Below are 23,210 nucleotides of genomic sequence, written 5' to 3' on the forward strand. Positions count from 1 at the left end.
TGGCCCTTCTATCACACACTAAAAGTTCCCTAGTGCACTCTGATTTACTGTCAGTGTAGACAACCCCTAACTTAGGGAACAGACTCTTAACTGTATTGTGTTTATTTTAATTTGTTCACATTATACATTGAACAAGCTAAGACACTGATAAGTTATTTATACATTAAATAAAAATAAGATATATTTATGAGTGATTTATTAAGTCTCTAATAAAAAGCTCAGGACTGGGGCAATTATGGGACTATTAATTTATTTTGAAACAACTACTATTTGAAGAAAACCATTCCATTGTTTTATCATGTTTTATTCATTGTATTCTCAGTGGAAAAGGCCATTATCAACCCTAGTATATTTGATGTAAAAAAAAATCAATCCTACCATTTATATTTTATTTGTACATTTTTTGCTTTTATTTAGCCAGCCAATGAGCTTGTTTCTTTGTCAATAGGGTATCATCTGATAAGCAGCCACTGTTTATTTTCTGAATGGCCTTAGGGAAGAAGAAGAGAGGGACAGGATTACATCAGGGGCACCTCTGAATTGATGAGGCCTTTTTCCAGGGCTATTAAGGAAACTAGAAGACAGAGAGGGGAGGAGGGAGAAAATAAAAAGACAGCTGTGGTGGTTATTCTTCGGGCTTTTAAACAAACATAAAGGAGTATTTAAACTCAAGACAATTATATCCAATAAGTTACTCTGTCAGGAAAATGCACATATGGTTAAGAGTCTTCTTCACTCATATTTTATCATCTCCACTATGGATTATCTTCTACACTTTGGGCCACATTCTGAAATCTAGAGCTGCTGTACTGACTTCAGTGGGGTTACTCCATATATACAATGCTGAAACTGAACGCAAAATTTAGCCATTTGCTTACTTTTGAGGGACTCATTATTTCCAAACTATATTTTAAAACAATTCACATAATTTGAAGTAAGATTCACTTAACATATTATAGGCTTATAAACTGCAAAACAATTTTGTTTCTGAAGCAATACCTACGTATATTATTCTTTACCACTGTGACATTCTTCTGGTAAATTGCAGCTTAAACTGTTGCTTTTCTTTCCTTCAGTGTCACTACAAATTAGTGTATTCCAGGTTTTAAATTGGGGAAAGCTACTCTGGAAATTGCTCCAACATGCCTTTAAAGCTGATCTGTTAATTAGGGACATCTTTCAATAAGCTTAACTCCACTAACACCCCATTTCACATCAGTTCACTGAGTTTCTGAAAGAATAGTAAAAGGTGGATTAGGGGTTTGTGGGGCCCTGGGCCAGAGCAAATGGGAGCCTCTCCCCAACCCTTCTGCCTGCAGTCCCCGCCCCACTTCCCCAGCACTCCTGCGGAGCAGCTCTCTCAGGGTGCAGGGACTCCACCTGCCCCCTATTGGCCAGGGCCCCTTTGCACAGGCCCTGTTGTCCCAGTGGCTAATCTGCCACTGAGAGCAGTACTGAGCACTGAGCAAGTGAGTGCCACTTGTGGGAAGCTCCTAAACATTAAATGATTCAGTTTTCTCCTGCAGTCTTCAGGGTATCTGTTTCCTCCTGCTGGAAAATTATTTCTGGAATTGTATGCAATGTAGTTTGTAGTCCTGTCGGTCCCCGCATATTAGAGAGACAAGACGGGTGAGGTAATATATTTTATTGGACTGACTTCAAAAGCTTGTCTTTCTCTCTCACCTTAATCAAAGTTGGTCCAATTCAACATATTACCTTGCCCACCATGTCCTTCTGGAATAACTATTTCATTCCCAATGCAAAATGCATAGGAAATCACACAGAACATGCTGAAATCAGCCTTTAGTCAAGGGCAATTTCTGGAATTGCAATCACCATCAGTACAAGCAGGATGCTAAAAATACACAGTTATCACTTTGACTTGATAGTATATCTTACTTGGTGGTAATTCAGAAAGATCAAGATGAGATGACAGATCGGAGAACCATGTATGTAATACATGCATATATGTTATGAACTACACACTTGTGTGACATAATGTGTTATGAACAGTGTATAATAGAGTATTCTGAATTTATGACATGTTAGCCTCAAAAGCCTCCTAGACTTTTGGGCCTTAACAGTATTAACATACATCTTCCAAAAAGTAATTTCCCTATAGATATGTCAAAAGGTTTAATTTCTAATCTCTCTGTCACAAGGATTTCTATACATTAAGTACAGGCTAAGAGACTATTTTCCCTACTATCTTAGACTATTAATTTAGAAAGAAACTAAATTATAACTCATTACACTTCTAAATTTTCATATATTTGCAACGCATACGCCTTTTCCTCAGATGAGTAGCTCCACTACCATTAATAGAGTTCCAGATCAAAGTCTTCAATTTTTGCATTTTAAAAATGAACAGTCAAGTTGTTAAGCTACAAGTTTGCTGTGTAAAGAATTTGAAGTGTTCTTAAATAACAAATTTAAGAAGTCTCAATAAAAAGATAGTAATAAAAATAAGTTAATTATAGCATTTTTTTTAAAAAAGTTTCAGTATTCTTAGGCAGCTGTGAGCCGGTAAAATTATTTCTAATTATTTCTCAAATACCCTTTGGAATTGTTCAGGAAGATTTACTTCAATTTCTACTACTATTTTCCATAGTTGGCCAGACTTCACAGGCTAAAAGATAAAATGGGCACTCCATATCTTTTATGAACATCCCAAAGGTACATATTAAAATATAGTATTGATGTGCTGTAACATGTACCACAACCTGTTGATTGATAAAACTGGGCTAGACTTCAGAGGTTGTAGGAATACAACATGTTTTAAAGACGCTTTCCTAATCTTAATGGAATCTGAGTTTTAAGAAACACTTTTAGAATACTCAGAATTCAAAATCTACCCTGAATTACCATATTCAATGGTCTTGTTTTGCATGACAACTGAACAGAGGCATGCTGCAATACAATGCCTGCATATATATACACCGCTATCTCGACATAACGCCACCCGATATAACACAAATTTGGATATAACGTGGTAAAGCAGTGCTTCGGGGGAGCGGGGCTGCGCACTCCAATGACTCAAAGCAAGTTCAATATAACACGGTTTCACCAATAACGCGGTAAGATTTTTTGGCTCCCAAGGACAGCGTTATATCAAGATAGAGGTGTATATGTTAACATATATATATATAATTTATGTATATGTTCAATATATGTTAGTATGACTGACGAGCATAGGAGGCTACAAGTAGTTCTTCCCAGGGCAAAGGCCAATGCATTTAGCACACTAGGAAGAGATTTTATTAACTGTTAAAATTAGCATTACACAGTTTTTACCTGTTATTTTGTTGGGGAATTTGCTGACTTTGAACAAATAAATCTGCCTCGAGAAAAATTGGTCAACTGACTAGATGAATGTCTAAAAATATTTTTATATATGTAATTATCTCAACTCTTTTCTGTCAAGTTTTTATTCATAAAGTTATAGTCCATTGTATATTTAACAAAGCAAATTTTTAATATATTCAAATGAGGACTGAAATTCAGGAAATGTAGGAGAAAATTCTTGTTCCCTTAAAAAAGCTTGAGAACATTTCCATTAGGACTTCCCCTCACCCCCATATTTAAAGAAAAATGGAACATGTTCCATTGTGATGTTTCAACTGCATCAAAATCAGATACAGCAAATATTGGTAATGAAAAATATATTTAAATGGGAAGTTCATGTTTACAAAAGGTGAATTTTGAAGATTACAAAAATTAGCATGAAGTAAATGAACATCTTCTTTTCAGGAAAATAATAAACAACTAGAAAGTTCAGTTCTACAGTTAGACCTTATTTAAGCAATTTAAGTACCAAGTTGATAATTTCTTGTGTTCCTAGTGGTTTCCATAAGCCTTAGACTTAAAGAAATCCAGATCCCTTGCAAACTTAATGGAGCTTTGCCTTGCTGTCCTCTGATGCGACAAAAAGTGCAATCATTGAACAATTGAGGTCAACATAGCCCTTATCATGAGCTTGCCTTCTACTTTGATATCACCTAGTCTTACTGGTGAATACCAGGGTCAAACTGCTCTATCAAACAAGCATACAGACAAGATAAACTAAATGAAGCTAATGAAGAGAATATAATCAAATACTTGTGGGAGACAGCAATTGACTGACCTCAAAGAAACAAATATTTTGAGGGAAATTTAAAAAGACAATGGAAAATGTCAACTATGGTAAATCAAATAGAACTTGTGCAAGTTAATAAGCTACTAGTAAAAGGAAACTATGTAGGAAGAAATTATTAAGCAAATTTATTTTCTAAATGATGTTACTTATAAGTGAATTAAAAAGATATGAATATTTACAATGCCTTATTTGTCCTCATCTGACTTTTCTAAGAACTAAAATAAGCATCTCAAATAGGTGTTTTAGAAGATAATAAGAAAAACAATTATGCCTTTACTAATTTAATATAGACTTTGCAATACTAATGCCTTTAAGGAAACATTATTCAAAGCTAGAGATGAATAATCTCTTATGATTCCTATGTCAACATGACCTCCCAAGGGTCCCTGCAGTTGTTTATTGTTCATCAAATGAATTACTTCATGCCCACAGTTTTTGAATGAAACCAGCACAGTCAAAAATCCAATTTGTTTCTACATAGGAATGACTTTCCTCTTGAGATCTTCACCTTATTTCATGAAATATAGCATTTGTTTACACTAGCTAATACATACAAAAACCGTTTTTGAGCAACTAACTATTTCAAAGCTCTCCCTGATTCTCTACAAATCCAAATCTACAATACATTCTCCACAAAGTAAAAAAAAAAGTCATGTCTCAAATGAGATTCCAGGAATATTTTTAGTAATTTTTTAGTCACAAAATGAAACAGATTATAAAAGGAAAATAAAAATTATTCATAAACGTTTTACTTTAAAGCTGCAGATCTTGAATACTGAACAGTTTCTCGGAAGTTTATGTTATTTGACTATTTAAAAATTATGTTGACATTTTATTTTATTTTTACTCATTTAGACTCAAAGATGTAGTTGTCTTTCATTATGTAATTACATCTCATTTACAAATGTAACATTTGCTTCCATTGAATAAGAACAGTTGTTTCCCATTTTCTTCTGAAAAGGCATATGTACCAAAATAAGAGATTCACCCACTCTTTGTGTACTGTTATAAATTATATTCTGCAGGCATAATAATTTTAAAAGGCACTTGACTTTAATAAATCTTAACAGTGTTAGTATTTATCAGGTTGGTTATAAACCTAATAGCACTGCCCAAGATTTCAGGTTTGGCAGACTGGGCTGTTGTTGCCTTCTACTCCCTCTAGTGTTGGTAATGCACATTCCTTGTGCTTCTGCTTATCCAGATACTCACTAAACAAGAGCCAAGATAAGACCTGCCCATTTATGACATCAGCTCTTTATTCAACCACTGTTAGGTGAAGCTTTAACTTCAGACTTTGAGGTGGGCTGTGTGCACGTAACTGGAATGCTTTCCTTCTCTCCCTCCTTTGCAGCGTAGGAGAAGTGATCTGACACAGTATAAGCTCACACCATAGCTGCTATTAGCTGCTCTTGCTTTTTGTTACTGGACCTGAAATAAGGGCTTTTATTACTTCGCATAACCATTCGAAGTGGAATAACGGCTGTTGCTGCATTGTAAATAGGAATTCTTTTTCTCACCTTGCAGGTAAGCGTTTTCATTGATTTCTCCTAATTTCCTCAAAAGTTTTATATTTTACTTCCCCACTGGGAATTTTGCACGTGCAACAAGGCAAAATTTTACTATTAGAGATCAGTGTGAAGATGATAAATGCAAAGTTATGATGCACTTCTACAGTGCTGTACAAATATAAGAAGTTCATTTAAAACATGGTTCATATTTAGCAATCAAGTTTCAATCGGCATACTAGCATCAATCTTTGCAAACATTGCTAAGCTGAAGACTCTACTATTTCGCTCTAACAAAATACTAGAATATACACTATAGATACCTCACTAAAATAAAAAAAAAATCATATTTTCCAAGCCTGGCCAGTACTGCATGTGCGGTATGATCCCCTTAATAGTTGTTTTTACAGCTGTGAAAGGAAATCAATGATCTTTCAGCACATGAGTATTCAGTACATAAGGAACAAATATCTTGCTCACAGCTAGATCTGCTTCTGTATACTTAATTTTTTGTGAAGGATAAACAAACAGCTACACCTAGATTCTAAATCCTGCATTACTATCCTACGTCTGTAATTCTGAAACAAAACATTTGAGTTTTAACTGTTTAATTCAGTATAGAGAGGATATGGTTTAAAAATATATTCCTTCCCCAATATAATGCCAAATTTCATTGCTTAGACAAATGTAGTATGTGACCTGCATAGTAATTCAATAAATCTAGTGAGACAGACTAACAAAGCTAAGCTTTAGGGCAGTGCAAAGGGATCAGATTGCTATATTCAGTAATTTTAAAAAAATCCTTCTGGTGTTACACTGTATGCAATTTAGCCATTCATTTTAAAAGAGTTTTTCTCCATGACTGTATGTATTCACAATGTGAAAAAGTATTTTTTCAGTTTAAAAACCGTCCCACAAAATGTTGCATATATCACATAAAATCCCCAGTGGGGCTATGTGTTGAACAAAATGGTTGCACGCATGTTAAGAAAGAATGCAACAGGCCCTGATTTTCTTAGAAACCACATTAAAAACAAAAAGAAAGGAAAAATGAGAATTGCCTGATACTCCTTTCTATGGACCCGATATGTCTAGCTTTAATAAACTTTGCTCTCTGTTTTCCCATGTTACTCAGTAAGTTATTAATTTTACTTTCCATTTTTCCAAGAGTGCATAATATATGCTATTACATAGAAGCAAGTTGTTTTAACATCCGGAGGAGATTTTATCATCCAAATATATTTTTCTGATTCAGCTAGCATTATTCTAAGACTGAAGTCAATAAAGCATTGGCAAAAACCAAACAAGCTGTGGAAAGAGGATGCTCTTGTATTTTAGATATTTTATTTAAAGTAGACTTTTACTCTCTGACGGCAAATAATTTGATTGAGCACATCTCTGACACATCAAGGCAAAGTTGCTAGAGTGTTACAAATGTATTACAATGACAATGAATGCATATAATTAACTAATTAATGAAAGGTATTGTTAGTCATAGATTACTAATTTGGTTCGAACATAAAAGTCACTTCTCTCCCTTTTTTAAGGCATTAATTCTGGTCAGTTCACAATGTACTATTAAACACTTTCTATACATCATTACTAGTAAAATGCAGAATCGTTCCACAATTCAAGTTGCTCTTACAAAGAAATTGTCACACTGATTTCAAGATGCAAGGTCTGTTCCCTAATTATCTCTTGGAAATAAAACAAATGTGGATATTCCTTTTCTACCATAAATCCTCAGTGGTTAAATGAGACCATGTTTAAAAAAATGGTTAAAATTTTGCAGCTGTCTGACTTTAATACGCTATTAATTATCTTTAGCCCCATTTTCTTTGCTAGACTATACTGCCCAAACAGATAGAAATTACAGTTAGGCTCGCCATCTACTGCCTCAGGATATGGAGCCTTAATGAACCTTCCTTTGTGGCAAGATGAAAAATGCAAACATCAATTTAAGTAAAGAGAAAAAAATTGTCTGCTCTAAAAAACAAAGATCCATATGTATTTTTCTTGTCAATATATGTCACGTCCTAACTGACTCACTTGGTAGGTGAATTTTTTTTATTTGTTTTTTCCTCTCAACCTGAAAAATTTAAGGTTAATTTAATTTCTTCCAAAAACCTTTTACCACTCTTCAGTTTAAAAGCCCTCACCTTTGTTTAAACTATTTCAGATTCAGAAGTTTCTAGCTACCATACAGTCCCGGTTTATAAAGAGTCAATTAACTGAAAATATAGATAGTTGGTTCTATATAGCACTTGTGTTAATTCCATTACTGAGAATTTCAGTTTTTCCTCAAAATTTTATTCTACTTCTAATAGGCATATTTTCCCTCTATTCTGTGACGTACCCTTCCCCAGGAACTGTGATCACCCCTGGTCACAGACCTCATTTATAAAATATTAAATTGATCTCTTACATTTTCTTAAATTTGTACTATTTAGTTCTACCAACATTCTCTCTGAGAATGACCAGATAAAACACCACGGTTAATTAAATCAACATGGGAAGTAAAGTTCAGTACAATCTTTCAAAGACTGATTTTTTTTTTCCCTTGGAGGCCTCCACTGTTTTTTCTCAACAGGAGGCTTTGTTGTAATTAAAGCAGAGAAAACTGGACATCAGCAAAAAACATCTGACTTGTGGCTCTTAAAAGCAGACTTTTTGTAGTGTGTACCACCCCCCAGTGGGCAAAAACTCTGTAGTAAACTCACAGCAAGCCTTAATCTTAAGAACAATGTGTTCTTTTTACAGAAAGAACAAATAAAGATGTCTCTCTGATTCATTTATTTTTATAATATCTTTGCAATGAACTGTTTTAGTTGAAACTGATGATTTTCAAGACTGCCTGAGCAACATTAATTCAGCAAGCATGTACACATATTTTGATAAGTAGCTGAAATGATCACAGTAGACTGGTATCCTGAATTAAGCTTTTAGTAAAGAAGACATAATGTACCACAAACCATGCCCCCTTCATTAAGGACTGATAAATCTGATCACATAATTACTTGAACATTTTCACCAAGTTCATTTTATATATTGGAGAGCACTTTAATCAGTCAATAGCTACCAAACCAAACTAAGACGATCAACAACTATTCCTAAGTGGAAAAGAAACAAAACATTGAAGCTTATCTATCAGCTAAACAGTATTTAGTATATACATAGCCTCTTGTTATGCCTCAACTTCAGTGCCAGGCATTTGTTAAAACCCTTCCAGGTAGTATTCCACTTAAATTTAACAAGGGAAAAAATTGGTTTTACTGGGAGACAATGACAGCATTTGTTCTCTCTTCTTTCACTTCAGATGTAGACAAGTTACCTTTGCAGCAACTTTGAAAAGAAAACCTAGAAGGCATATTAGGTTAAGCCCAGAAAGTACAACTCCCACCCCTCTTGAGTGCTATTTTATTTCTGTTTTCAAATTTACCAAATCAAAGCTGTAGAAGTAAAGCAGATAATTTTATTTCAAATAAGTACACTTCTACTTTACTCTGAACTTCTCAAGCTAACAGCAGCAAATTTGCATTTCTGATTTAAGTCAATAGAAGCAAAAATACTAGCCACAAAAAAAAAATCAGAAAATATTAATTGAAAACAAATATTTCTTATGCCACTTTTCATCCACTCCAATGAATACTGATTTTGCTACTACTTTATGCCATGCAAAAGAGGCAGAAAGTAATCCCTATAATCATTATAGTTAAAGCTAATGTACTCTCCATGAAATTTAATTTTTGTTTTCAAGAAATCTGATTTAGTTTTACAAACAGAAGTACATGAAGCAGTCTCAGGTTCATTTACTGTCAGCCTTGGGGAAAGTGGAGGGGGAGAGAATAAATTCTTTTGAGCATTTAAAATTGATTTTCCATAAGCCAAATAAAAACCTTATTCAACGGGAAAAGACAGAACCCAAACTAAAATCATACTTGCACTTCAGCAAAACCTTAAATTCTTTGGCCCTCATGAGAATAGTTAGAGGTCCTTCTGCTTGCCTAGCATTAAACAAAAGAATGGGGCACCTTCCTGAAATATGATGATCCTGGAAATTTCAATTACTAGACAGGGTGCTTAGAAAGCATTTTGCTGTCGCTCTTAACTAAGTCTGAGTAGAACATTCAAGAAAACAATGCCTACACTTTGTTTTATATACAGTTGAGTACTATGTGCACTTTTAAAAAACTTTTTCAAGCTTTTTAAGAGCAAGTAAGGCCTTTGTAAACTAGTTATTTAACCCAAGTTTCTAAATTGGACACATATACAGTGGACAACTCAACTACTTTTACAAATAAAAAACAAGTTACATTAAACACATTTTTTCTTTTGCTACCCATTTCAAATTAATTTATTTAGAATGGTGCAATATAAAGTAAATGAAATGATACTGTGAAATTTAAATGTTTTGAACTATCAAATTTGTACTCAAAAGCTGAGTTAATTCTATATGTCTTGTCATCCTGGTTACATTTATAGCCTAAAAATACTGCTTATCAAATTATCAAACCATTGTTTTAGATATTAGAGGGAAAATAAATCATAGGCTTTCATGGTACAGTGCTAAAATAAAATAGAAAAATGGGGATGGGGGAGCATTTGGCAACCTAAATTGAAGTCAAGCTTAACAGGAAATAAAACAATTCTAGATTTTATGCAAACTTTTAGCAAAGTTTCGAAGAAAGTTGTGTGTTTTGTTTTTTTTTAAAGTTAGCATTTGACAATGTTCCAGCATCATTTTAATACACTTTTATTCTTTTTGCCTGTCTACAGAAAAAAGTGCACCTATTTATAATACAGACTTCAAGTTTGATGTTTCCCTTTCACAGATGAAAGTGTCGTGACACAAGACATTTTCTTTATATAATGCAAGTTACTTCGAATATTTTAAAGTGAGATTTCTGAGCAACTTGTTTGCCCCAGTGAAGCTTCATTGTTGGAATAAGTACACAGAAGGCTTCTCATACATTATCAATAGCTGTATTACATATGCACAGATAACAGTGTCTCAATAAAAGAGAAAGTTTGCTATCCTAGCAAGGGCCATGAAAAAATTCAATTTAGTATAAGTGTACTTAAAACTTCCATTCATAATTGTTCAGATAAATTACTTTTGTTACCAGAGACTGATTTATGCATTAAGAAGAAAAATTTATTTATAAAGCTTATATTTTAAACTTTCCCTCTTTTCTCTTTAAGGGTTCCTCCTCCCAACCCCCCAAAATTAATAGCTTCTTTCAAAACCATGGGTCCATGAAACCTCCCAATTTGATGTTGTGGAAACCTGGCCACAGTGTCTGTACCAGTGGGGGTCATTTTTCTTTTAATCCTGCAGGCCAGGCTACAATGACCTGATGTCAGGGAATATGTAGAGACAACTCAAAAAGAGGGAAGTCTGAGCATGGCAGCAGGATTCCCCTCTTCTGTGTAGACAGATCACTGCAGCCTTTGATATGCAAAAACACTGTTTTCAGCTGTAGCTTCAGATGTAAAAGGGAAATGCAAGATATCAAACACAATCAAATCCTGAAGAAAACTGTTCTCAGTTTAAGTAAAGGGAGGAGGGAGGTATAAACTTAATCCACATATTTGAAACAGTGTCTTTTTCTCCAAAGAGAGCTGTATTTTTCCCTCTCTTTTGTTTTGATGTAATTTCCAGAGAAGGGCTAAAGAATTCCAGGAACTTAATGAGCTTTAGGGTTTTCAGTTTAATCCTACATTGCCAGTAGTACAATAGAGGCAATAAACGAGCGTTTGCATGTCAAATGGAGCAAAGAGGAAACAGTTTAGAATTTGAAAAGGTAAAACAAATACATTCATCGTCTTTCTCCACACAATTTGGAACTTTTTTCCCCTCTCTTTCTCAGGAATAAGTGTTTAGAAACTAATTGATACACATTTTTACAGTTTAACCTTAGCAGTATATTTACCATTAAAAGTTCTAATTAAAAGCAATTATCTGCTATCTTTTATTAAAAGTTTCAAATAGTACAGACTTCAAAAGCACTTCAAAACAAGCTTTTATTCCTTTCTCTGCCCCCCCGCCCCGCCTTCCAGTATATGCTACCCTTTTTTAAAACTACTTTTCCTTACCATATCATGTGAGAGCCAGGGGGATTTCATTTTTATATAGATTAGATAATTAATTATATTACAAATTTAGGAATACAAGCCACAGAAGCTATATAAAACAAAACATTTACAGGCATTATTTGAGCTGAAAGATTCTTTGGGATTTTTTATATTTATTTTCCAGTTTACAAAACAACTTGCAATACAAGTTAGTAATGCTATAAGAAACATAAGCAATTCTATATTTTATTTTTTCAAAATGTACCCACATATTAATATTTTATTTAACGTACTGCATTAAGTTAAAAAATAAAAACATTTCTGTTATTCTAACAATAGCCATATTTAGAGAGACAAGATGGGTGAGGCACATTTAGAGACCCAAGGTGATCTAATATCTTTTATTGGACCAACTTCTGTCGGTGAAAGAGACAGAGCTCTTCAGAAAAAGTTGGTCCAATAAAAGATATTACCTCATCCACTTTGTGTCTCTAATATCCTGGGACTAACACAGTTACAACAACACTGCAAACAACAGCCACATTTGTCAGTTGAAGTCAATATTTTCATTACTGCTGAAACAAGGAGGGAAAGAAAATACTGAGAATTAAAACCACAATTATGAACATTAACTCTACTCCTCAGTGGACATTTGCATTACTCCTATGCGAATGCTTCAGGATAGTGTCCATAGTTAGATTTCAGAACATAAAAGAATACATATTTACAATGGTTTACCCCCAAGGTCTACAGTGGAGAGGCTCTTGATTTACATAGGTGTAACAGATAAAATCAGGCGCGTACCATTCCACTTTCAAGATTCAAAAGTCAAAATGAATATATCTGCCCTTTAAAAAAATGTTAATACCTACAATAATTAACCAAGTCTCTGATTGGATCTAATATTTTATGGTAGACTAGAAGCAGCTCTACTTTTCCTCGGCTTCTTAAAATGGGGACCTGAGCAGCCATTATTCTACATACATTTTAATTTTGAAGCAGATGCTCAGCTTTTTGGAATCTATGTGATTACTAAGTGGAGAAGCAAACTGCAGTTACAGCATTATTATTTCTTAAATTTCAGGGTGAAGTATTTCCATTTCAGACTAACACTCTCTACATGGACTTACAGTCCATGTACTCTTAAGCATCTGACCAGATGACCCTTGACCCTTCACAGTAGAGATAAGATTCCAGCAGAAAAATACAGTCTAAAACAATCTGATATTATGCTTCCATCATGAAATCTGAACAGCCAGACCAAACGTTGTTTCTTTAGACATAAAAAGCCTTACACTCTAGCACCCAGCATGTTTTAAACTGCAGTAAAGTAGCATCGTAATTGTATTATTACAGCATAGTACTGATTCTAAATAATTACCTCATGGCAAGATACTTCAAATGTAATAAAATAGCTTAAAGTTTTAAAATATTATATATTTTTATATATATTATACATAACTCACACCACAACCATGAACATCTCTCTATTCTTGTAGGATGAAATAATGCAGAAGTCTAAGCATTCACACAATTTGAAAATACTGTATCTGTTATTGAGGTAAAATGTTACCAATACTTAGACCCAGCCTTTCCACCTGTCATACAGTAACTACTCAACAGTATTTCTCATATTTTATATTTAAAACCAAGAAGAGGATTAACCTGTTCCCTCAGTTTAGCAAGAATGAAAACCGAGACAGCAGTAGTATGCAAAGTGTTCAATGAGACTGGACTTCTATTTGTAATCAAATGGAATACATGTCACGATTTCTTTACAGTCTGTTGATTAAAGCTGATTTCAATTACTATCATGCTGAGACTAATATAACAAAATAGCTAAAGAAAAAGCCCAATAAATGTGAAATGAGACAGCAGAATGTCTGTTAGCTATTCCACCCATTTTGCTGAATTACCAACATACTAAGGTAACAAGATATATTGGTTATGTAAATAATAAATGTAGCTCAAATTGTATAAAGAAAACAGTTCAGCATTTATTTGTATGCAAGTGTCCATTGTTATTCATTTAAAATCTGTTTACTTTTGCAGGAAATTAACAGTTTAAAGGACACTTTATAAGAGGACTGGTTTTTTTAAAGAAGGAATTAGCATGTTCCTGTTTCTTCAGAAGAATATTAAATGAATTAAAGAAAAACAATCTATTGTAAAATAACTCATATGGTTATAGAGCTGAGGAAATATTTTCTGCATTGGAAATTTTGAGCAAGTGTTCAGAAGTGAAAGTTGGAAGCAGTTCTTTCACAGCAGGCATGAATTTATCAGAATGTAGCTACTGTACAAAGTTTATACTTGGATAATTTGGGACAGAACCTCCCTTTTTTTTCTTGGACCTTCTGAAGAGGCTATCATCATTCAAGTTGCAGCATAATGAATGATTTCCATCATGTGGAGCTGAAGTTACTAGCTTTGACTACTATGCTATACAGAAGAGTTTGTAAGAAACACAAGGAAATCAATTTCTGTTAAGGGCTTACACAAAACAAAAGAGACTCTTCATGCACAGACTTTGAAGAACAAAATAGAAATCTCATTCCTGGATCGTGACAGGAAGTTGAGGCTTTTCTTCTCCACAACCTGGTGTGCTTATGTACCATGATAAACCTTTGTTGGAATGTTCACTAAATACGGTGGAACTAGTCATAAAGCATTTACTACCAACAACAATCACTTGAGTAAACACAGTCAAGGAAAACCAGCTGCATGGAATAAACCATAAGACTCCAGAAGTCATTCTCCTCAGTAAAAAATTTATGTTTATTGGATTTCTGCAAGCAGAAAGTTTACTCATCCTTTTAAATAAGGTAAGATCAATAATAATGTGAGGGTTTCTTTAGTTTGAGAGAATAAAATACCATTAATAAATAAATCTGCAAGAGAGGAGATCATGACATCATATAATGCATAGGTGATGTTAGAAATTTTCAGCATCCTAATTACAATGATAACTGAATTATATTGTCCTAGAATTTATAAAAATATTAATTGCTTGAGTAGAATGTACAAACAAATATTATCAGAATCTAGTTCTAATCCCAACAGTTCCTGTATAGCGTCTACACTGCACACTCTGAATTAATAAAATGTGAAAATGTCGGTAAACCTGTCAAATAGTCGCTTATTAGCATACTGCATAGTTAGGAAACTTTTGAGAATGACAAATATTTAAACACTAAATTAAGCATGTAATGAAATATTCCATCCAATCATCTGGAAAAGTGTAGTCCTAGCGGTTATGTAAACCACTCCCAAGCTACATAGCAGCTCCTTCGGTCTCACACTTTTGAACATAATTTTTTTTTTTAACATATCAAGGGCAATAACATGATTGATTACAACAACATGAGGCAGATCAAAGACTGAGGAGGCTGTATTTGGTCACTGCTTTTTTGTTCACACACATTATTTAAAAGGTAATTTAGGACTCTTCAGAACTTTTGGAACTGGTATTTAGGAAGGGTTTTCTTATTCTCTAAGGGCTTGTCTCCACTTACTGGTGGATCGACACTGTGGAGATCGATCTACTGGGGGCCAGTTTAGCGGGTCTAGTGAAGACCCGCCAAATTGACCACAAATCACTCTCCTGTCGACTCTGGTACTCCACCGGAATGAAAAGAATAAGAGGAGTCAACGGGAGAGTGCCTCCCATTGACATAGCGTAGTGTGGACTCCGCAGTAAGTAGATCTAAGCTACATCAATGAGTTATGCTACTAACGTAAATCAAATTGCGAAGCTTAGGTCGACTTTCCCCTGTAGTGTAGACCTGCCCTAAGGGACCTACATATATCGCCCAACTGATCTAATAAAAGTTATTAGATGGTTTTCAGGAACTCAATGTAAAATTTAGACAAGATTTTGTCTTGAAGTGAGCTTCCAAGATGAATAAATACTTAGATGGGAATGAAGTTATCTGAGAAGAAACTACCTCTTTTCTTTACACATAGAATGTGTAGTATTTGTTAGAAGATAATGTACAAGTCAAACATAGTTGGGTTATATTCAAGTTACTGTATAATACTAAACCTATAAAACAAACTAAGCACAATTAGTGTAAGAAATGAAAGTAAACTGTTCTTCAGTTCAGCTAAAACTCAAAGTTCACAATACAACACACATTTCAGATGTCTTCTGTAATTTGAAAGTGTTTTTTTCATTGCAGTTCCTTGACTAGTAATCTGGATAATATTGTTCTTTTTTCCAGGTTGTTGAAGACCAGAAAACTAGACTGTGTACAAATCTCATTGTTCCTGACCATGATCAGTGTAACTTGGAATATCTTCCTAATTTGGACTAAGATAGGGCTGTTGCTTAAAATGGCACCTCATTCTGTCAGTGCCAAATCATGTCCATCGGTGTGTCGCTGTGATGCGGGTTTCATTTACTGTAATGATCGTGAATTGACATCCATTCCTACAGGAATTCCACAGGACGCTACCACCCTCTACCTTCAGAACAATCAAATAAATAACGCTGGGATTCCTTCAGACCTGAAAAACTTGCTCAGGGTAGAGAGAATATACTTGTATCACAACAGTTTAGATGAATTCCCTACCAATCTCCCTAAGTATGTTAAAGAACTGCATTTGCAGGAAAATAATATAAGGACCATTACTTATGATTCACTTTCACAAATTCCTTATCTGGAAGAATTACATTTGGATGATAATTCAGTTTCTGCTGTTAGTATTGAAGATGGAGCTTTCCGGGACAACATCTATCTCAGACTACTTTTTCTCTCTCGAAATCACCTTAGCACCATTCCCTGGGGTTTGCCTAAAACGATAGAAGAGCTGCGCTTGGATGATAATCGTATTTCCACAATTTCAGAGGTGTCTCTTCAAGATCTTACAAATCTAAAACGTCTCGTTTTAGATGGAAATCTTTTAAACAATCACGGATTAGGAGACAAAGTCTTCATAAATCTAGTCAATCTAACAGAACTGTCATTGATCCGCAATTCCCTTACAGCTGCTCCCATAAATTTGCCAGGCACAAACCTAAGAAAGCTTTATCTTCAAGAAAATCATATAAATCATGTACCACCTAATGCTTTCTCTGACCTAAGGCAGTTGTATCGACTAGATATGTCCAATAACAATCTAAGCAATTTACCTCAGAGTATCTTTGATGACCTGGACAACATAACTCAATTGTTTCTTCGTAACAACCCATGGTACTGTGGATGCAAAATGAAATGGGTCCGTGACTGGCTTCAATCATTGCCTGTAAAAGTTAACGTACGTGGACTGATGTGTCAAGCACCAGAGAAAGTGCGTGGAATGGCTATCAAGGACCTCAGCACAGAGCTATTTGATTGCAAGGATGATAATACTGTAAGCACCATCCAAATTACTACTGCAATACCAAACACATTATACCCTGCCCAAGGGCACCGGCCAGTTTCTGTGACCAAACAGTCAGACGTAAAGACTCCCCATCTAAACAGAAACTACAGAACCACAGCAAGTCCAGTACGGAAAATCATTACAATCATTGTGAAATCTGTAAGCACCGAGAGCATTCATATTTCTTGGAAAGTTGCACTACCAATGACTGCTTTAAGACTGAGCTGGCTAAAAATGGGTCACAGCCCTGCCTTTGGATCTATAACTGAAACAATAGTTACAGGAGATAGGAGTGACTACCTACTTACAGCCCTTGAGCCAGAGTCACCATACCGTGTATGTATGGTTCCCATGGAAACCAGCAACATCTACCTGTCTGATGAAACCCCTGTTTGTATAGAGACTGAAACAGCGCCTCTTAAAATGTACAATCCTACAACAACCCTAAACCGAGAGCAAGAGAAAGAACCTTACAAAAATTCTAATTTACCTTTGGCTGCCATTATAGGTGGTGTGGTGGCACTAGTAGCTATAGCATTGCTTGCGTTAGTGTGCTGGTATGTTCACAGAAATGGATCCTTGTTTTCAAGGAACTGTGCATACAGCAAAGGACGGAGGAGAAAAGATGATTATGCTGAAGCTGGAACTAAGAAGGACAACTCCATCCTAGAAATCAGGGAGACTTCTTTTCAGATGATACCAATAAATAATGACCAAGTGTCCAAGGAGGAGTTTGTAATACATACCATATTCCCACCTAATGGAATCAGTCTGTATAAAAACAACCACAGTGAAAGCAGCAGTAACAGAAGCTACAGGGACAGTGGTATACCAGATTCAGATCATTCACATTCATGATACTGAAGGAAATAATGGACAAGAGTGACTATAAAGGTTGATGTTCTACTGCAAAACACTGGATTAAAAGACTGAAAAAGCAATGTACTGTACATTTGCCATATAATTTATATTTAAGAACTTTTTATTAAAAGTTTCCAATTTCAGGTTACTCCTGCAATTAATGCAGTGGGGATACCTGACCACAATTCTCTATTTTAGTACTTTTTAGTAATTTGTACTGTATTTTCCTTGCTAATATTGAAGTTACAGCCCATTTAACTTTTGTGTTCTACTGAGTAAGATGACTTGTTGACTGTGAAAGTGAATTTTCTTGCTGTGTTGAACAATCAGGACTTTGCATTCATTTAAGATCCTTGTAAGTATAAGCACAGGCCATTTTTCACTTTGGTATTAATAAAATATTAAACCTGGCAGACAGAGGAGATGAAGAAGTGGTTGCAAAAATTCTTAGAACCATAATGTTGGGTCTATCTGTAAACCACGACAATACTCAATAAACAAAAATGTGCGTGGTAATGGGCAATATCAGCTGTCTGGATATATCCATTTTAACAACAGTGAAATGAATTTTTATAAGCCAATTTGTCATCTGCATGAAACTGAAGCTGTTGACATGAAAGCAAAAGTTTGAGACCTAGGCAGTTAATGAAACTCCTCACAAGGCTTCAAGAATACACTACCACCACAAACCAAAGGGCACATTTAATTTCTATTTCTCAAAAATCTGGAGATCTATATATTATGGAGAACATGATGATAGCTGATTATAGCAATTTGGGGGAAAATTTCAGTACCTGCACCTGAAAGAAAATATGCTAATAGTTCCACACATTAGAAAATATATCATTATGAACAAGACTAAAATAAGGCTTCAACCAGTTTTGAGACATGATGGTAAATGGTTAATTGTACAATTGCTAAATATGGAAATAAAATTCTTACTTCTAAAGCATATAAAAAAAACACAGACTACAAGTGTATTAAATATACTTAAGACTTGGCAGAATTTGATTTTTTTTATAATTTCAACAGAAAATATCAGTTTATTTTTTAACATTTTTTCAATTTATATCTATTTAAATTTTCACAGTTGTGCAAAATTATGGATTCTAAGCATGTTTATGATTTTTATTCATTTACATTTTCATGGTTCCAGGAAATTTTAGGGTATGTGTCAAACAATGGGGGGGCCAAGGTGTCAGACAATTATTTAATGACTTTAGACATTCAGATTAAAACATTTAAATATACAGAGTACAATATCCTTAAATCAAATTCTATTAAGTTCTCAAGCAGCATTTTTCTTACTTTGCCTGTCTGTAAATTTTGATGATCATCAATGGCAATATTTTTCATCCGTTTGTGTACGGCCAAATCAACATTTAACAACATTTACCAATAAAATACAAATCCTTCCAATCCTAATCCTTCCAAACCTAAATATACTTCCACTACTGTCAGGAATACTGCCCATTACTGTCACAAATTTCTACAAACAATAATAAATTTGTAAGATAACAATTCCTATTGAATTGTGAAGTATTTAATGTTTTAAACCCACGCCACTCTTTTTTGTTGCCATAATCATTTATTTTTGCAAATGAAAACCAAAGTGCATTGTACGCCCTTTGGCCAGTCTTGTATGTGCCTTGATCCAATGCTATGTGTATTCAGCTTTTAAAAATAAATTGGTAACAATTTTTTCATACATACTTAAGTATGAAAAACATTGGTCTTATTGCTGAATAAAATATAAAAATAAGTACAGAACAATGTGTTTTGCTTTTCCTAATTGATGTGCAAAAAAAGCAGTTAAAGAATTACAAATGGAGGCTGTGCACTAGTAACAAATCCGATAGGAGGCAATTACTTTCCAGGTCACGAACTTCAACTGCTTCTTTGTCAAGCAGAGTGCCACAGCGTTTGGCCGGGATTTTTTTTTTTTAATCGCTTTGAACTCAACTTAACTCAATAACTATGATATTAATGACATAAGGTAGGCAAGACATAGTCTGTTATCTCTCTCAAGTACAAGAATGTACTCAGTTATAAAAATTTTTTAGACGTTAATTAACTGGAGCTACAGAGATGGAGTAGAAGAACAATACAAGGTAAAGCACAGTATGAGTTTAGAGACTTTCAAGTGCCTAAATATATCTTTTGGATGGCATTTCTGCAGGGAGGAAGGATGCACAGAAAGTAAAATTAATCACTTTTAAGAATGTTTTTGTAACAACAGCGCACTTGGAATGCAATACAATGCTCAATTGATAAAAATGTGACTTCTCTTTTTGCTACTGAAACCCAGTCTGGAGTAAGAGGCCCACCTCAACAGATGTGTTATGCTTGCAAATTGATCAATTTCCAGTCATAACATATTTCTCTCTCTTACACTCCCACTGGTTGACCATTTGCCCAGAAGCCTTAAAACTTACACAGATTTTCCCTTAACAATGGCTGGAAGAAGCCCAAAAAATTACAATGAAGGTAAGGTTTGATTGGTTCAATAGACAAATCTATTCCCCCTCCCAGCCAACTCCACCCTTCTAACTTTTCAGACACACCTAAGGCTTACAATAAAATGCTTTACAGCATTTCCTTTCATCTTGATTTCAAGTTGTAGCCTGGTATACATCTCCCCAATCTGTCAGCCTCACAGTGCCTTCACACCACTGGGAGTTCTCCACTTCCTTTTCAGCAATGAAGAAGGAGAACCACTGTGCTTCACCATGATGATCACTAGAATCACATTGTCTTCTCTTCCAGAAGAACTTATTGTTTCAATTTGGTCACAAACTAATACCACAAAAGGGCATATCACACTAACCAGTTATTTCCTGATTTCTATATATACTATGCTAAACAAACTATTTATTGCCACATAAACTCAAATCTAGAAAACTGAAGTCTGAGACTGCAAATATATAGGGCCAGGCTATGCCTTTGTACAACACCCATTCCCTCCCCTCCACAAACAAGTCGGCACAGAAAATTCTGAAGGTTTCCCTGTTGAGGAGTTCTCTCCATTTTTCAATGAATAGTGAGGGCTTGTTCCTTTATGGAAAAGGCATATTTATTATATGTCCTGCAGAATCCCTGATTCTCTGAGACCCAGTGGAGTTCAGAATCATTGGTACAAAGGACGTGTGTCCTTCTGCCATTACCCCAGGTCCCTGATAGCAAAACTCCTATTGATTTCAGGGACTTTGCAGGCTACTAATGTTGTGGTAAAGAGAACACAGCTTGAGGTAGGTGCCACAGAACAGTTAAATATAACCGCACGCTAAAATTGTCTGCAGATACCTTGTACTATCCCCCTCTACCTTACCCACAAATCCAGATTCTAGTCTCTGCTAACGATTCCACTGATGAGTCCAGGAGAAGGAATATAGAAAGCTGCCATTTGGGAAGAGGATAATGTGCACGTAACTCATTAATACGTGAGTTAGCCCATGGTATATAAATTTCATGGGGCAAATTCTGCTCTACACGGAAGACAATGTAGAGCGTCTGGATTTACATCAGTGTGTGTGCAGCTAGGAAGCAATGGTGAAAAATTCACTTTTGAATATGCTATATATTAAAGTGTTGTTCACTTGGCAAATACTGAGATTGATTTTAAAATGCACTAACTTCAATTACTACACTTTATTCTAAAATTTATATTCCATCTCCCAGACACGCTTAAACAACTCAAAAATATACTTTTTTACAGACCGCTACACCTGTATACTCAGCTATCTCTGACACCCTGCAGAATAATTCAGAGAAGGTAAAAGTACATAAATATTTCTGTTTTGTATTGGGGAAAAAACTGATGATATAGTCTCACCAGAAGACTGTAACACTCTTTCCACTGCACTAGTGTCTCTGGAGCATGATAACCAGAAGCTAACAAAGTTAGACATTTTTAAGTCACCGGATCCACATAACTTGCCTGCACAAGTTTTAAAAGATCTGGCTGAAGAGCTATCTGGACCATTAATGCTGATTTTCAATAAGTCTTGGAGCACTGGGGAAGTTCCAGAGGACTGAAAGAAAGCTAATGTACCATTTTTAAAAATAGGTAAATGGGGCGACCTGAGTAATTAAGTCCTGTCAGCCTGATGTTAATTCCAAGAAAGATAATGGAGTGACTGATACAGGACTCTATTAATAATCAACATGGTTTTATGGAAAACAACTCCTGCCAAACTAACCCAATATTTTTTTTCAATAGTTTACCAATTTGGTTGATGAAGGTGACCGGGTACATTTTGATTAAAAAACTAGTATAATATAAAATTAACATGGTACACATTAAATGGATTAAAAACTAGCTAATAGGTTTGAAAATGTAATTGTAATCAGAGAATCTTCATCTCATAGATGTTTTTCCAGTGGGATCCCACAGGATTTGGCCCTATGCTAATTAACATTTATATCATTTTATATTATGTATCTATATAGAAATAAATTTTAACCTTCTACTGTCTATAATACTATTCCTAAATGCCTATGATGTTGTTTTAACCAGGAACATTAACTCTGGATCATTGGCATGGTAGGAACCGTATTCATTTGGTCTCAATGACTTCCAAAACTAATTAGCTTTGCTTACAGAGTGTTTCTTACTAGCTAACAACACTGCAATCTCAACCTCAAATCTTAAAACTGTTGGGTTTCTTCTGGCTTTAACATGACCAGCAGCAAAATATTCTGCGTTTAGAACACAGTAAACAATCCTATTGGTAATGCACTAGTTAGAACAGATTCTGCCATTGCTGTACAGGAAACTTAGTACTAGCAGGAACAAAAGGAATAAAAACCTTATTTTGTTATTCAGGTAAAGAAGACGTGACCCTGAATACACACATTGAGCTTAATTGCTAAGTAAGAAGGAGCTGGTTTTGTATATTTACTGTGACCAAAGTTGGACATAAACATTTGTTTCTCTATGACAATATGGTCTTTCTTGATTTATCAATTTCAGACTTGCTTTCTGTATTTGGAATGGTGCTAAAATTGTCCTGGATATTTTATACTTCAATGAAAAACTCAACCTTATCTCAAAATGTCTTTGGGCACTCATATCATCCATTGCTTCATCACCACCCTGGAAATAATCTTTGTTTAACTACTCCTAAGCAGAGAGCAGAAGAACAACAAAAACTGCAGGGCACAAACCTACCTCTATTTAAGATAAAGAGGAAGCTTTCCCTGGAGATAAAATTATCCCACAACTACCTACTGCAAAGCTTCTTTCTTTGGAAGCAACTGGCTTT

The 23,210-nt window shown here is 34.8% G+C and overlaps 2 protein-coding genes across 4 annotated transcripts in view; one reads left to right on the top strand and one right to left on the bottom strand.

Annotated features, from left to right (window-relative positions):
* The window catches only part of MACROD2 (mono-ADP ribosylhydrolase 2), a 1,390,378-nt gene that overhangs the window by 1,149,030 nt on the left and 218,138 nt on the right, over nucleotides 1–23,210 (bottom strand). The gene's annotated exons all lie outside the window — the stretch shown is intronic.
* On the top strand, nucleotides 5,448–19,733 carry FLRT3 (fibronectin leucine rich transmembrane protein 3). The gene is made up of 3 exons (XM_032789870.2): nucleotides 5,448–5,662; nucleotides 13,771–14,543; nucleotides 15,942–19,733. Exon 3 carries the CDS (start codon nucleotides 15,994–15,996, stop codon nucleotides 17,941–17,943), a length of 1,950 nt encoding a protein of 649 aa, XP_032645761.1. The 5' UTR covers nucleotides 5,448–5,662; nucleotides 13,771–14,543; nucleotides 15,942–15,993; the 3' UTR covers nucleotides 17,944–19,733.

Source organism: Chelonoidis abingdonii, chromosome 3 (genome assembly GCF_003597395.2).
Source record: "Chelonoidis abingdonii isolate Lonesome George chromosome 3, CheloAbing_2.0, whole genome shotgun sequence".
NCBI classification, from domain to species: domain Eukaryota; kingdom Metazoa; phylum Chordata; order Testudines; family Testudinidae; genus Chelonoidis; species Chelonoidis abingdonii.